We start from the raw sequence: 13230 nt of genomic DNA, 5'->3' as shown, positions 1-13230 counted from the left end.
CACTCAAACTCAGGCACTGCCTTATGGTTCAGAATGAAGCACTGCCACTTTTGGAAACCCATGAGCAAGAGTTACAGCACCACTGAGGTTGGAGGGGACCTCTGAAAATTGTCTGCGCCCAGCCCCTCTGCTCAAGACTGGGTCAACTACAGCAGATTGCTCAGGGCTGTGTCCAGTGGCTTTTTTCCCCCATTAGCATTTTCTTTTACTTCTTCTCTCAATAAGTCCGTCTGAATGAAAATTTTTCTGACCGTTGACTGTGCAATGAGCACACTGGCAATTACTCAACCCACCCCAAACCCTCTTAAGAAACAAACACTTGAGTAACAAAGATCTCTCTCTGGTATCCAGTATTAGCGCTACCCTCTGGTGATGCCAACGCATCACCAGAAAATTGAAAGGACTGGATGGAATAGAACTACCTGCCCATCCCTCAGCTCAACCCTTCCACTCCCTTGGGGCTTGCCTGTTTTGGTCTGCCCAAGCTCTAAGGCTCACAGGCCCTGTGATCTAGGGCATCATAAGGCAGCCTACACTGTGCGGTGTGTACAGAGGAAGGGAATATCTGACCATTACTCCCATCTCCTCCCAGGCTGTAATGTTCACTACCTTTAGAAGAAGTTTAAGGGTAATATTTCAATTTATTTTGAACACCTTTGTGACCACACCAGAGGTTTATTGGTAAGCGCATGACAGTAGGTTATTTTTATAAAACAACGTTACTTGACTTTATGCTAATAGAAAGATACCAACCTATCTCTTGTCCCAGGTGAGATGATTTCAGAGACCCTGCTGAGGACACAACGGCACAGCGACCCAGGCGGCCCACTGTTTCATTGAGGCTTTTCCCTGGTAGGTATTGCTGCCATTCAGCGGTATCAAAAGGACCATCCGATCCCTCTATCATGGTCACATTCACCCTGTCCCGTAGCTGGCAGAGCAGCTTTTCTGGGCTGAGTTTAGCAGCATTCCTCTTCCCATTGTAAGTCACATTGTACTTGTTCATGGACAGGTAGTTTTTCCTGACTTTCTGCAGCCTGGGTATGAGGTTTCTGGATGAACTGTCTTCATCCCATACCTTCACAGAGTCTGCTGCTTTCTTGGACTTTTCGGCTGTTCCAGAGGTGCTGCCTTTTACTTTGTTGTGGTTACTAAACCAATTTTTGGGTATCTGACCCAATTCACTGGCTGCTTCATGGAAAAGGCCCTGTGATTTAAGCGGGTTCCATTTTTCTGAAGTCCTGTGAACCTGCAAATCATCACTCTCGGTCTTGAAAGGAACATAGTAGCTTCTTCTGGTCTCTCTCCACAGACAAACAGTCAGAGCTACCAGGATCACCACAAGAACACACATGAATTTTTTCAACACATTGATGTGAACCATAGTGTACGGTGCATCCAAAGGGGACACTGAACACCGGGCAGGCAGCTGGTCCTGGGAGAGAGGAACACATCTCAGTCACAGCTGTGTGCACAGGCATGTGTTTATATAAATACGTATCTGCATGTGGACAAGGGGCCCTCAGAGGCATGAACACTAATGAAGCACGTAATAAGGCATATATTTGTGGAAAAAAACCCAAAGCTATGAGTTCATGAAGAGGGGGAGTTTCACCAGCCTGGTACTGACACACTTGGTGACTTCACAGGACACTTCTGCAAGCCTGCAGTGGGCTGTGTGCGCTCCCAACATGAAGCCTCACTAAACAGCTGCTGGGAGCCAATTAATCAACCGTAGGGTTTGAGGCATGTTTAGGTTCATAAATTAACGTGGTAAACATTGCTGTAGGGATGATACCCCTGGAGAAGGCAAAGGCAGATCCTGTTGTACAGGTCCTCTTTTGTGCTACCTCATATTAGCAGACACCTCCAGCTCCCATCATGTTATAAAAGGGGGCAATTATAGGAGGAGTGCCAAAAAGGCTGATGAAAGGAGCTGATGAAACATATGCCGAGGCATAAACACCTCATGAGCAGCACACTGGACCACAGAAGACAGAAGGGCACTGCTCATTTCCCTGCGTGGCTGCTCAAGGATGTGTCCAAGAACATGGAGACAGTATAGAGACGGCAGGTACCCCAGTGCTCCTCAAGAGACAAACACATGCAGATCACTGGCCACTCTAGAGAGACCCTAGTGACAACTCCCTCCTTGAGCAACTTGCTGAAAGCAATCTGCGCTAATTGTGGTATTGCAAAGTTACTGAGCTACCAACACACTACCTGGGGATAAAGCAGCAGCTCTCCAACTCAAGTCATTTTTAGCTGTTGGCAGATTTTCTTCCAAGGGTTTAAGCAGGATATCCCAAAACACAAACAGTTCTGTGACGCACTGAAGAGTTCAAGAAACACCTGCAAAAAAAGAGGGAAAGAAAAAACACCCTATTATGGAAGAACCTCATGGTTCTGCGAATGAGCAAGTATTTCCTCAGATAAGCCCTGCAGTCCTACAAAATCTGATACCCAGGCATGGCAGGGCCAGCAGCAAACACAATGACACAACGTAAGTCTTCTAACTGCTTAAATGCCCACTCAAAATGGGCATCTTCCTTCTTGGTTTGAAATCCGCTCTCAGCTAAAGCAGGAACTGGTTTGCAGGCTGTCTGCTGTGTGCTCCCACCACTCTGACAGCCTTCTCCATGGTGAAGGCTCTGAGCAGTGGATTCACCCATAATACGTTGAAGGAAAAATCCCAATGCTGATGCTTAACATAATGAACAGGGGAAAACAAAGAAAAAGCTAACTTTTCCTAGGGAAATATCTTACTGCCTATTCTTGGGTGATTATCACGCACTCTTCCTCAAACGCAGTGGCAGAGAAGACTCCTAGCTTTTTTGGAGCGAGTCATATGAAAAGTTGCTTTACAGCATACAACCACAGGTCCTCACAAAATAGTCAAATGTACTTTAGATTTTACAGTCTCACTCTACCAAGGAAACGCAACAGAAGAAAGGGAGATTTCAGTATTATACAATTCAAGAAGTAGCTTGCTTTTGCAGGAACTCTGAGTCAGTACAATGCCACATAAGCTAAATTACAAATACTACCCTTCACAGGATTAAATACTAAAATTATTAAAGCATCCTAATGCTGTCTGCTTATATTTTCTTTTAACTCTATTAAGGAACTCAACTTGATTTCTTACAGAGTACCCCACAATTAAAAAGCAAACATTGTTCTACCTCCAGTTCTTAACAACAAAAAAGATTCAAGGAGCACAAGTAATTCTAGCTTTTATTGAAATAATCTCCTCTGCCTTGACAGACCATCTCACTTTTCATTTGCTTGAGAAGCAAGCGCTAGAAAGGCACGCTGAAGTCTTTTTGGCCAGTATGGTTTCAGACACCGAGGTAGGGCAGCATGGGGAAAGGGGGGATGTTAGGAGGAGATGCAGGACATCGTGGCACGCTCTTCTGCTGAGGAGTCAACGCAAGGTTCCCCATGCTGTTTACAGTTCCTCTTCTGCTGTGGTCTCTGCAAGATGCTCTCACCACCCCTGCCTCTCCCCTAGCTCCTCTGCAGATGGAGACCCCGGTGGTCCATCCCACTCCAGGTCTGCCTGCTGCCCTCGGGGACAGAGACACATCAGGGCAGGAGAGTGCAAAAGCCACTTGCTAAAGGGGAAGGCACCACTGAGTCAGCCTCCATGCTGTCAGAGGCTCCGCGGGCAAACCACACTTGGACAGCAATGTTTTCCAAATCGAGAGAGACAAAAACCAAAACAGAGTTGTCCAGCGTCAGCTTAGTACAAAACTCTGAGACACCTCTCTCCAACCATGCTTCCTGCAGCCTCCCTACCTGACTTTACTGACGTTGTTCTTCTTTACACAAGATGAGGGTCTGGCTTCCAGGAAACTCAACCAAGATCTTCTGTGCGGGCAGGACAGAGCCTCCACACCATGGGAGGTGCCCTGGCTGCCCCACAGAGCAGAGCAGTTCGCTCTGGTCCCTGGAGGGCTCTGACATGTTTTTGACTTCAGAAGCTTCTCCTGAGGTGTAGGTGATAGCAGGCGCACCTCAATACTGTCAGCTTTTGTTTCCCAGGGCCAGGATAATCCACAGGAGTGGCAGGTTCATCGTGGTGGAAAAACCTTACAGCTCATTGCAAGTTCCTGCTGGGACGCTCCTCCCGATGCCGCACGGCAGAGGATGCCCAACAAGTCACAACACCTCCCCTCTAACCCGGACTACACAAAGGACCTGGAAAACTCACCTCAGCACAACATGATCCCTACCTTTGACGACTGTGCATGCTGCTGCAACGCAAACATTTATTTTGCTTTGATTCGTAAGTTGGTAATGTAGGTTGTGCAAGCAAGTACATTTTAGCAGGCCCACAACAATTCAAGGCACCTTTTGCTCACCAGGGCTTATCTGCGGTGCAGTTTAATTATTATTACTACTTCACATGACACAATTTTATTTTATTTGCACAAGTAGTGTCCTAACATGAGGTCCCCCTCAAGCATTCTGCCACAGATCCCTTGCTGAGCAGGAAGGCAGCTGCTCTTCCAGGCAAGGTAGGATAGCCCACAAGTGGGGCTCTCTTCCCACACCTTTAGGTAAGCACGCACTTCTGTATCACAGCGGTTAGTACAAATGGGCTCTTCTGGAGGAAATGTATCACCTACACAAGGCACAAGGTGTCAGCTATGAGTACTATGAAAGAAAGGACCAAAAAAACCATCCCCCAAACCTGTAAAAATAATTAAACAAACAGCTGCTGCCTTCTTCAAACCTAGAGCCCGACGTGGCTGTGGGGTGCAGTGCTGGCCAGCCGGCAGGCAGGCTACGCCCACACAGCAAGTCCTCTGGGGGTAAATTAATCCTGTGCAGAGAACAAGTGAGTGATGCAGTATCTCCAAGGTGGTCAGGGAATTATATCCTGCCCACACACTCTTATACTTAACGTTTATTGTCCAAGCATCTCACTGGACTCAAGTCTTAATCACCAAAGTGCAGACGAGTTCTAAAGCCCAGTCACCTCTCGCGTCCCAGATGCTGCTGCCCACCCAGAGAGCTGCAGACAGCACTGCCCTGGCAGAGAACGTGGGGCAATCCCCGTTTACACAACCCACAGCAGATTTACCCTAAAACTGCTAACAGTGTCTTCACCTCGTTAAACAAAAAGTCTATCAAGCGCTTATCTGTCTCCTATAGCGACCGACAACAGATACACAGAGAAACCATGTAAGTATGGACAAACATATGAATATATTTCTCTTCCAGTTCATGCACGTAGCTTCCAAAAAGCTGTGTCATCAGCTGTACCAAAGCCCATCCTCTGCACATTTGTTTAATTGCTTCTTGAAACCACTCACATTTCCCAAACAGCCTGAAGCAATGAATTCTGCAATTGTGCACCACGCAGAACCAACCCCTCCTCTCTCCGCTTCGCACTGGCAAACCCCATCGCACCGGCAAACCCCATCGCACCGATAGTAATCCTTCTGCCTTTGTTTTTCTGCACGTTGTTCGTAGTCGCACCACCTCTCCTAACACCATCCTTTCCCCACTTGTTGCTCTTCCAGGCTGAGTCCCGCTTGTTCCAATCCCTCCTTGCACAGCAGCTTTTCCATACCTCCGACCGTCTTGCTCAACTTTCCGCAGCACTGCCAGCAGCCCGCAGCCATCCCTCGAGGCAGGCACACCGGGACACCCCGGCTGCACACGCTCAGGCCACGCAGTCCGGCAGCAAAATAACAACGGGGCTGCTTTGTTCTCCTTCCAAAAAAACTTCCTCCCACTTCTGTTTCCCCTCTCGACCGTTTCTAAGCCCTGAGCTCGAGGCTGTCGGTAATGACTGCAGGATATTTTGCAAGCAGCACTGACTCACTGAGAGTTGTCCCCAGCACAGGGTGGAGGGGCAGGAATAAAATATGACTATACCCCTGCTGGCGCAGGCTTCCTTTGCCGTTGCACTGCCCAGACACTCAGGATCGCCGGATCCCTCTGCAGCTGCTCGGCGTTGTCTCTGGTCCCTCTGAAGACAAAGCCAGCCAAGCCCATAACCTGCCCCTTCCTCCTTTCCTTTAAAGATCCGTTATCGCTGCTCAACGGCAGAGATCTCGCAGCAAATCCCTGTGGGACTTGTGTGATGTTGTGAAACCTGACCGCTTTGTTTCCTACCCGCTAGGCAGTCGCTTATCCAGGACAGGAACTTTCTCATCCCACAACAGGTTACGTTTGGTTTTTTTCTTTTTTTCCGACGCTCTTGGTGAGCAATGTCACCAAAATCTTGACAATTCAAGCATGCTGTTTCTCTCTCTCCAGGTTCACCAACTTCCAAAAGCAAGAAGAGGAAACAGACAGATAGATTTGAAACGTGACTCTTAAGCAAACAGATGATGAGACTTTTCCATTAATTCTTACATATTCTACAGGTGTTAGTTATTTTTATTGTCTGAAGCAATGCGTCCCACCAGTATTCCTCTGAAATGCTATCACGTCAAATAACACCTTTCATTTAATTTGAACGATGATTTGAGAGATGCAGCCCCTCGGGATGGGCCCACGCAGGGATCGCATCCACCTGTTTGAATGTGTCTCTCACTGGTCTCTCCGTTCATACATCAGCATCACTCACCTGAAGTTTTTTTGCCCCTGTACGCACAAAAGCTTTTTAATTTAGCAAGTTGTTCCTCAGTCTTTTTTTTTTTTTTGCGTAACGTGATAACGATTTCATATTTAAACTTAGAGCATTTACACTTCTTTCCAGGTTTCCTTCATTTATGCATCTCCATCTGTCCTCACAACTGTGCCGTGCCCAAATACAAAGCAGTAAAACTTTGTTCCCAGCTTTTGCTGGTGTATTTTTTAAAGTTTTTATACTCCCCCATATGAACATTTTATATTTCAACTACACCTTTTTATCCCTCTTTTGTACATGCTCAGTACTAACCCTTTCCTCCACTCGGGACCCTCTGTAAAGCGCCTGTGAAGAGCGCTGTGGCTGGCAGCAGAGGCAGAATGAGTTCACATGGAAGTGTGTGAAAAGAGGATACCTAAAGGGGAAAGACATGGAGGCATGGGGCAGGAATTCCTCCATTCAAAACAACATACCCAAGGAATCTGAAAAGGAGGAAAAAAAAAAAAAAAAGATTCCAGAAGTAACACCAAATCCACATTTGCTCTTAAAATTCCCTATTCCTGTCCTGGGAGAAAAAAAAAAATATCAAGAGCCTTTATGGTTTTAAACAAACTCTGATCATGCCATTTTGCATGAAGCAGTTGTATTTTTCATGTACTCTATACATCAGATGAAAGGTGATAACGTATCTGTTAAAGCTAAAGATCTGTCCCTCTGGAGCTGCGTTTCAGAAGATCTCTCTGATACACTATTTAGCCTAGCCTGTTAATTTAACTGTGTGCATTTCAATTTTGTAAATATATAAACAAAGACGACTCACTTCTAGCAATTCTTGGGTTTTTTCCAAAATGTAACTGTGCTATGAAAATAAAACATCTGTTGAGCCATACACTTAAGTACATGCTTCCAATGCCACCAAACAGAACAAAATAAAAGGTGGTGAATGAGGAATTTTTACATGGAGAATGAGGAAAATAAGTGTTTTAAGTAAGGAACATGGTTACATTTCAGGTGACGCGTTGAGGAGCAGCTGTACAAGTCACTTGCTAATGAAATAAATCATTCCATTAGTGCTGCCTGCATTAAAAATCTCTGCACGTGCCAGAAAAAATATCCTGCTGTCGCAGCTGAAAAAAATCCTCCAGAACAGGAGAGGGAGGTCTGGGGAGGGGGCACAGGGGAAAGAGTTTAAGCATGCGTTTCATTTTGGTTTTGCGTTGTCAACAAACATTGGGATTCAATAAAGGCAGAAGCCTTCATTTCTGGCTGTGTCAGCCCTTTATTCCCCCTCTTTCCTGAGGTCCCCTGTTGTTTTTGGAGGGTGGCTCTTCATAGCAGCTCACTGCCTCCCCTTTCTGCCCTAACTAAAAAGCAGCAGTTTTGCTTTCACTCACTGCACACGCTCCGCTGGGCACCTGCAGAGCCGCACGGTCACTAACAGCCACCGAGACCCAAGGCAAGAAGTGACCTGCGCTGCCACGGCTTCCCATCTTCAGCCGCCGCCATCCCGATGGGGTGCCTGCACAGCTCTGGTCCAGGACCAGCCGATACCAGGGCACGGTCTTAAACAAAGTGCATGTTCGGAGCTGTTGGAGCTCAGCTCTAATAAACCATTTCACATTAACAAGTATGACACAGGCGATGACAAACCCGCTCCAGGGCATCTGAACCAGGTAAGCCACCTAGCTAAGGACACGTCAGCAGTCATGGCTGCAGCAAGAAGCAGTACACCCAGCAGCACCCACTGGGCTGAGAAGCAGCTTTCCCAAGACTGTTTGCTGTTGTGCTCCTCTCCAGACCAGGAGCAGACACCAACACACAGGTGCAGGGACCATCCTCAACATCGACGTACCAAGAGAGAGATTCAACAAGCAGTGCTGCAGCCCTGCCACGCTGCTGTAATGGCTGGTGACTATAACAGGGATGGTCCTCCCGTCCCTTTGCCCACCTGCTCAGAGACTGGCATCCTCAGAGGGATGACTTTCAGTTCCGACAAGTGTATCGCATCCCTGCCCTTCGCTCCAACCCTGTCAGGAAAGCTGTTAACACCAAAAAAACGATCTTCTGCAAAGCCACAAGCTCTAACCATCGCCCTGGGCCAGCAGTAACAGTCCCTGACCCTGCCAGCTAAAGGAGAAATGGGTTACAGCAGGGTCCTTTGCAGGTGCATGAAAATGGAAGGACAATTTAACTTTTAGGACAAGAAAAAATAATTATCAGAGCATGCCATGGTGGAGAACACCATATACGTGTTTCTTGCTTGGTCGGTTACTTGCCTGGAGGGATGGAGTGTTTACAAGCTCCAGAACAGGACCAAGCTCTCGGCTGGTGGGATCAGCACCTCTCCATTACAAAACCTCGTTTCCTACCCTGTGGACAGATGCCTGCTGAATATTCCTTGTTACTAGTAATGGACAGGAAAGAGAACCCACCTGCGTGGGGTGCCGGCATGCGCCAGGCCAGCCCTGGGCTCTGGCAGCATGTTCCCACTGCAATGTGGTCAGACAGCCACCACAGAGCCTTCAGAGTGCAGTTCCACACAGAAGCCATTCCATGGTGCCCCTGGCAGCCTCACTCAGCAAGATATTTGGAGACCGCTGCTGGTAACAAACCTTTTCAATCTCTAAAGTTGCCAACTTCATGTTCATGTTGAAGAAGAAGAAAGGAAGTGCATCGTGCTATGCACAAACGGCACCAATTCCCCCAAAACACTGCTTCTCCTCCCGCACCCAGACCCACCAGCATCATGGCTTATCATTACCATTCCCACACTGAAGCCAACAATAAAAATTCCCCCCCAGCCCCCCAACTTTAAAGACCAGGATGTGATCACTGATTTAGGACTATTTACTTTACATGGAACATTATGCCTTCAAATCAAACAAATCACTTCTTACTTCTTCCCAGTCATGTGTTTCTCTGTGGCGTTTATCTTTCGAAATGAGAGGGCAGTGCTTCTTTATTTTAAATTAGTGGTATGTGACAGGTCAACACTTCATGCCTCTGCAAATATCACTGTGCGCTAAGACATGTAATTGGTATTCCAAGGCCCCAGGACAATAAATACACTTTGTGCCAGCTGCAGCTACACTACCCTTCCGGATAATATTTCTCTGACACCAACCTTTTATGGGTGGGCATGATGTCTTCCCATCTCCTCAAGGCCAATCCCGTAACTCTTTACAACTTGCTCAGCGAAGGATCTAATACAATTTAACATAAGACAGTGAAATAAACTTGCAGAACTGTGCATCTACCATTGCTTGTTTTCAGTCCAGCAGCACTACTGAGGTTTGGTTCTCCTCTTCATACCCATAGCTCATATCCCTCTCAGGGATGGCAGGGCTGGCACTCGAGAATGGTGTGCCACCACAACAACTTCACTGGAGGACAGAAGCAAAATGGGAATTCTGACCATTGACTTCAGGAAGCGCTATTCAAACCCCTCTGCGTTAAGCAAAACCCTTCTTGCATTACCTTTAAAATAAACTGGTTTTCACAAAGAAATACATACTGATTCATGTAAGAGACAGATGTTAAGAGTGTTCATCAAAAAGCACCAGGTGCTAAGAGAAAAAGGCACATCCCAATGGCAATAAAGAGAATATTAGAATGGACACCAATCAGAGCCCATCAAAGCAAATAACTTTCAGAGAAATGGTAAGAAAAATTACTTAACAAGCACTTCAAGTACTTATCTCCAAAAATCAAAATAGTTCCTTTCTACGCAAGGAACTTGAGACGTTGAAGACAAATGGAAACATAAAAATTACAGTTAACTATTTTGCCTCTGACAGAAAAGGAGGTGGAAAAAAACCCACATTACAATAACGAGATGTTTTTCCACAAACCCAAAATGCTTGCTTTTGCTCTTCATAACCACGGTGTTAGGTAAGCTAAATTGATACCACTTCTACCACGCTTCACCGGTTCCACTGCTTAAACCGAGACCGAAATGACCAGAGGAAAGCCGGGTATAACTCAACACAAGCTGTCAAGGAAGCCCTGGTCCAAGTTCAGTGTTGGGCTGCAGCAGAGCAGCCGAGGCAGCAGGGACGCAGGAATACATGTACCCCAAAGCCCTGGATATCCCTCTCTGTTAAAGCAACAGCCAGGTTCACAGAAGTCAAAATATTTGCGGTAGCAGACATGAAATACCGGTTTTGCCAAGGCATGTCAGTGAGTTACATCGCCGTGCAGGGAGCTCATGGCGTGGCTGGACTTCAGACCTTAACAACAGCAAGCGCTGCTCTGTTTTTCAAACACGTCTGATTTATTCATCTGGTAAAATGATCCCCTTGTAGCATCACTTCAAATGTATCTACTGTCAATAAGACCACAAGGTCACCACCAGGGAAGGGACCTTGCCTGAATAAAATTCAATTTTATGAATCACAGGCAATATAAGAGTATGGCACAAATCTGGGCACCTAGATATATTTAAAGACATTTAAAGAGCTTAATACACGCCTTCCTCCTTAAAGTTTCACATATGTATTTAGAAAAACAGAAAACATTAATGAAACTTTCCTGATAGAGCTGTCGTTTAAAACCTCCTTGCTATTTTCTTCTCTCAGCACCCCACCCCAGACCCTTAGGGAAAGGAAAATAGGTTCAATGGTTCCTCCTACCCAAACCTAAAACTATGTCCTCTCCTTAAGGAACCAGCAGAGACGATGCTTTGTGGGAGCAGAACGGCGTGCAATGCCCACCCTTCAGTGGGATGGAGGACCAGGCACAGCCAAGCACCGGCTCCAGCTGTAAGCTCCCACACAGAGCATGCCATGCGTCTGGCAGCTCCATGGTACCAGGTACAAGCTATTCAAAGAATTTTCTTTTTCTTCCCCACTTAGCACACCCTGAAAGCATCCCAGTGACAGATTAGTGTGGTTACGGGCATGACATGAAGTGGTCTGAAGCGCAACAAATCTACACGGTTGCTGGAGGGACGAAAAGACCATGCTGGTGTAACTGGAACACATTTAGTTTACTGAAGTTCAGAGAGGCCAAAAAGGCTATAAAGGCCATTTTAGTGTCTCTCCACCCTAATATCTCCTACTCTAAGTGGTTTCAGCCTGCTTTTTCCACTATCAGAAAAGCAGGTGTAAAGCCTGGAAAGCACTACCCAGCTCCTGTCCCCAAGCAACCTATCACTCGCTTCCTATGGTTGGTGCTTTAGATATAAGTCTGGCAGCACAGCTTGGAAACAGCAACTAGATGGATCTGCCATGGATCTGAACCACACGCCTCCCCTTGAAGCAGGCTGCTCTCTCCCCACTGGTATTTAAGGCCACAGAAGTTTCAGGCACACTTGAGTCTCCACTATGAAGGATACCAACCTTGTGGCACTTCCTTACTGGCACAAAGATGGCAGCCATTAGAATTTATTAGCCTTTCTAATTTATATTGAATGTGACTGAATGCAACATTCATGGTATGAAATAATCCTGTTGGCCTACTTGGGTCAAGTACCCGGTTCTTGCTCCTCCTCATCCCTGCCCCTGGAAAGGCTCAAAAACACTAAGACCTTAAGTCCCACATACCATAACTGGCTATAAAGTAAATATCTTCACAAATTCAGACAACTAGAGTCTTCTAAGAGTGCAGTTACCCCAAGCATTAGAAGAGAAATTAGTCCTGTGTGGCTCAAAGCAGGACACCAGCAGGGGTCAAGCGTGCGAGTCTGGCCCATGGCAGACGGCCAGGACCAGCGGTGTGCGCAGGGCTCGCTGAGAAAGTAGCGGGGGAGAAAAAAAAGCAAGACGACCAATGAATCTCAGCACAGATGTGTTTTTCATCAAACCCAGGTAGCAACTTCCTGCATTGAGGAAGAGATCTAGGCAGATGATTCCAACAAAAACATAAGTTACTCCCTAAAGCAGTAAAGGAGGCCCCAGACATTTTTGTATCTCCTCCATTCGATATCGCTTTTAGTACAACATATTTCAGCAGTCTTAGAGAGCTCTTGTATGGTCTAAAAGAGCCCTCTCAGCCCCCAGAGCAATGAAAGATCCCTGCCTGCCCCCCAGGACCAGCCAGCATTTTGCTGGGAGAAGGGTTGAGATATGGGAGGAGGGATGAGATACGGGAGGGGGATGTTATTGCCAAGAGTTTGAATCCTGCACACAAGCATGCAGCTCTCTTCTCGTCTGCTCACTGCCACCTGGCCACGAAGACACCAGACTTCTTCTTTCATGAAGGGAACTCCCCCCAAACATAGAAGTCAGGCACCTGTCATGCCTAGGACGAATGGCTTCGCACAAGGCCATTCTCAACCACCGATAATTTCCATTACTAGGTACAACACTCCACTCCTCACTCCCACCTTGTTTTCTAAACATAACTGCTGAAAATGGAGCCATTTCCTACCACACAGCAGCTGGAGGGCCCCGAGATGAGCACACATGTAACAGCATTAATACAGAGAATTCACGTCCCAAGAGAAAGCCAGGTTTATCTGTACCGCAATTTTTCTTTTTATAACATCACAAATTGGTTCTGTTTAAATATTGACGTTCTTCCAGCATTTTACTATATCAGTCAGCTTTGTCCTCAGGTCAGCCATGTCATAGCACTGCCAAGCCCGACTTCATCTTCCTCACTGAGTAAATCCTAAAGGGAAGCTCAAAAAAGCACATGTA

The 13230-nt window shown here is 46.6% G+C and overlaps 1 protein-coding gene across 4 annotated transcripts in view; it reads right to left on the bottom strand.

Moving 5' to 3' along the window:
- Nucleotides 1-13230, bottom strand: part of ST6GAL1 (ST6 beta-galactoside alpha-2,6-sialyltransferase 1) — a 45235-nt gene that overhangs the window by 12126 nt on the left and 19879 nt on the right. For 2 of the 4 annotated variants that reach the window (XM_074592159.1, XM_074592158.1), the window contains exons 3-4: nt 2224-2352; nt 754-1435 (exon numbers count right to left, since the gene is read on the bottom strand). In XM_074592159.1, coding sequence (XP_074448260.1) covers nt 754-1384 — 631 coding nt within the window. In that variant the 5' untranslated portion in view covers nt 1385-1435; nt 2224-2352. Of the gene's footprint in view, nt 1-753; nt 1436-2223; nt 2353-5436; nt 5721-13230 lie in introns of those variants that run through there. The other 2 variants (XM_074592160.1, XM_074592161.1) reach the window with 2 other exon arrangements.

This window comes from Larus michahellis, chromosome 6, assembly GCF_964199755.1.
Source record: "Larus michahellis chromosome 6, bLarMic1.1, whole genome shotgun sequence".
Classification (NCBI taxonomy): Eukaryota; Metazoa; Chordata; class Aves; order Charadriiformes; family Laridae; genus Larus; species Larus michahellis.
This window is presented reverse-complemented; position numbering and strand designations above follow the sequence as displayed.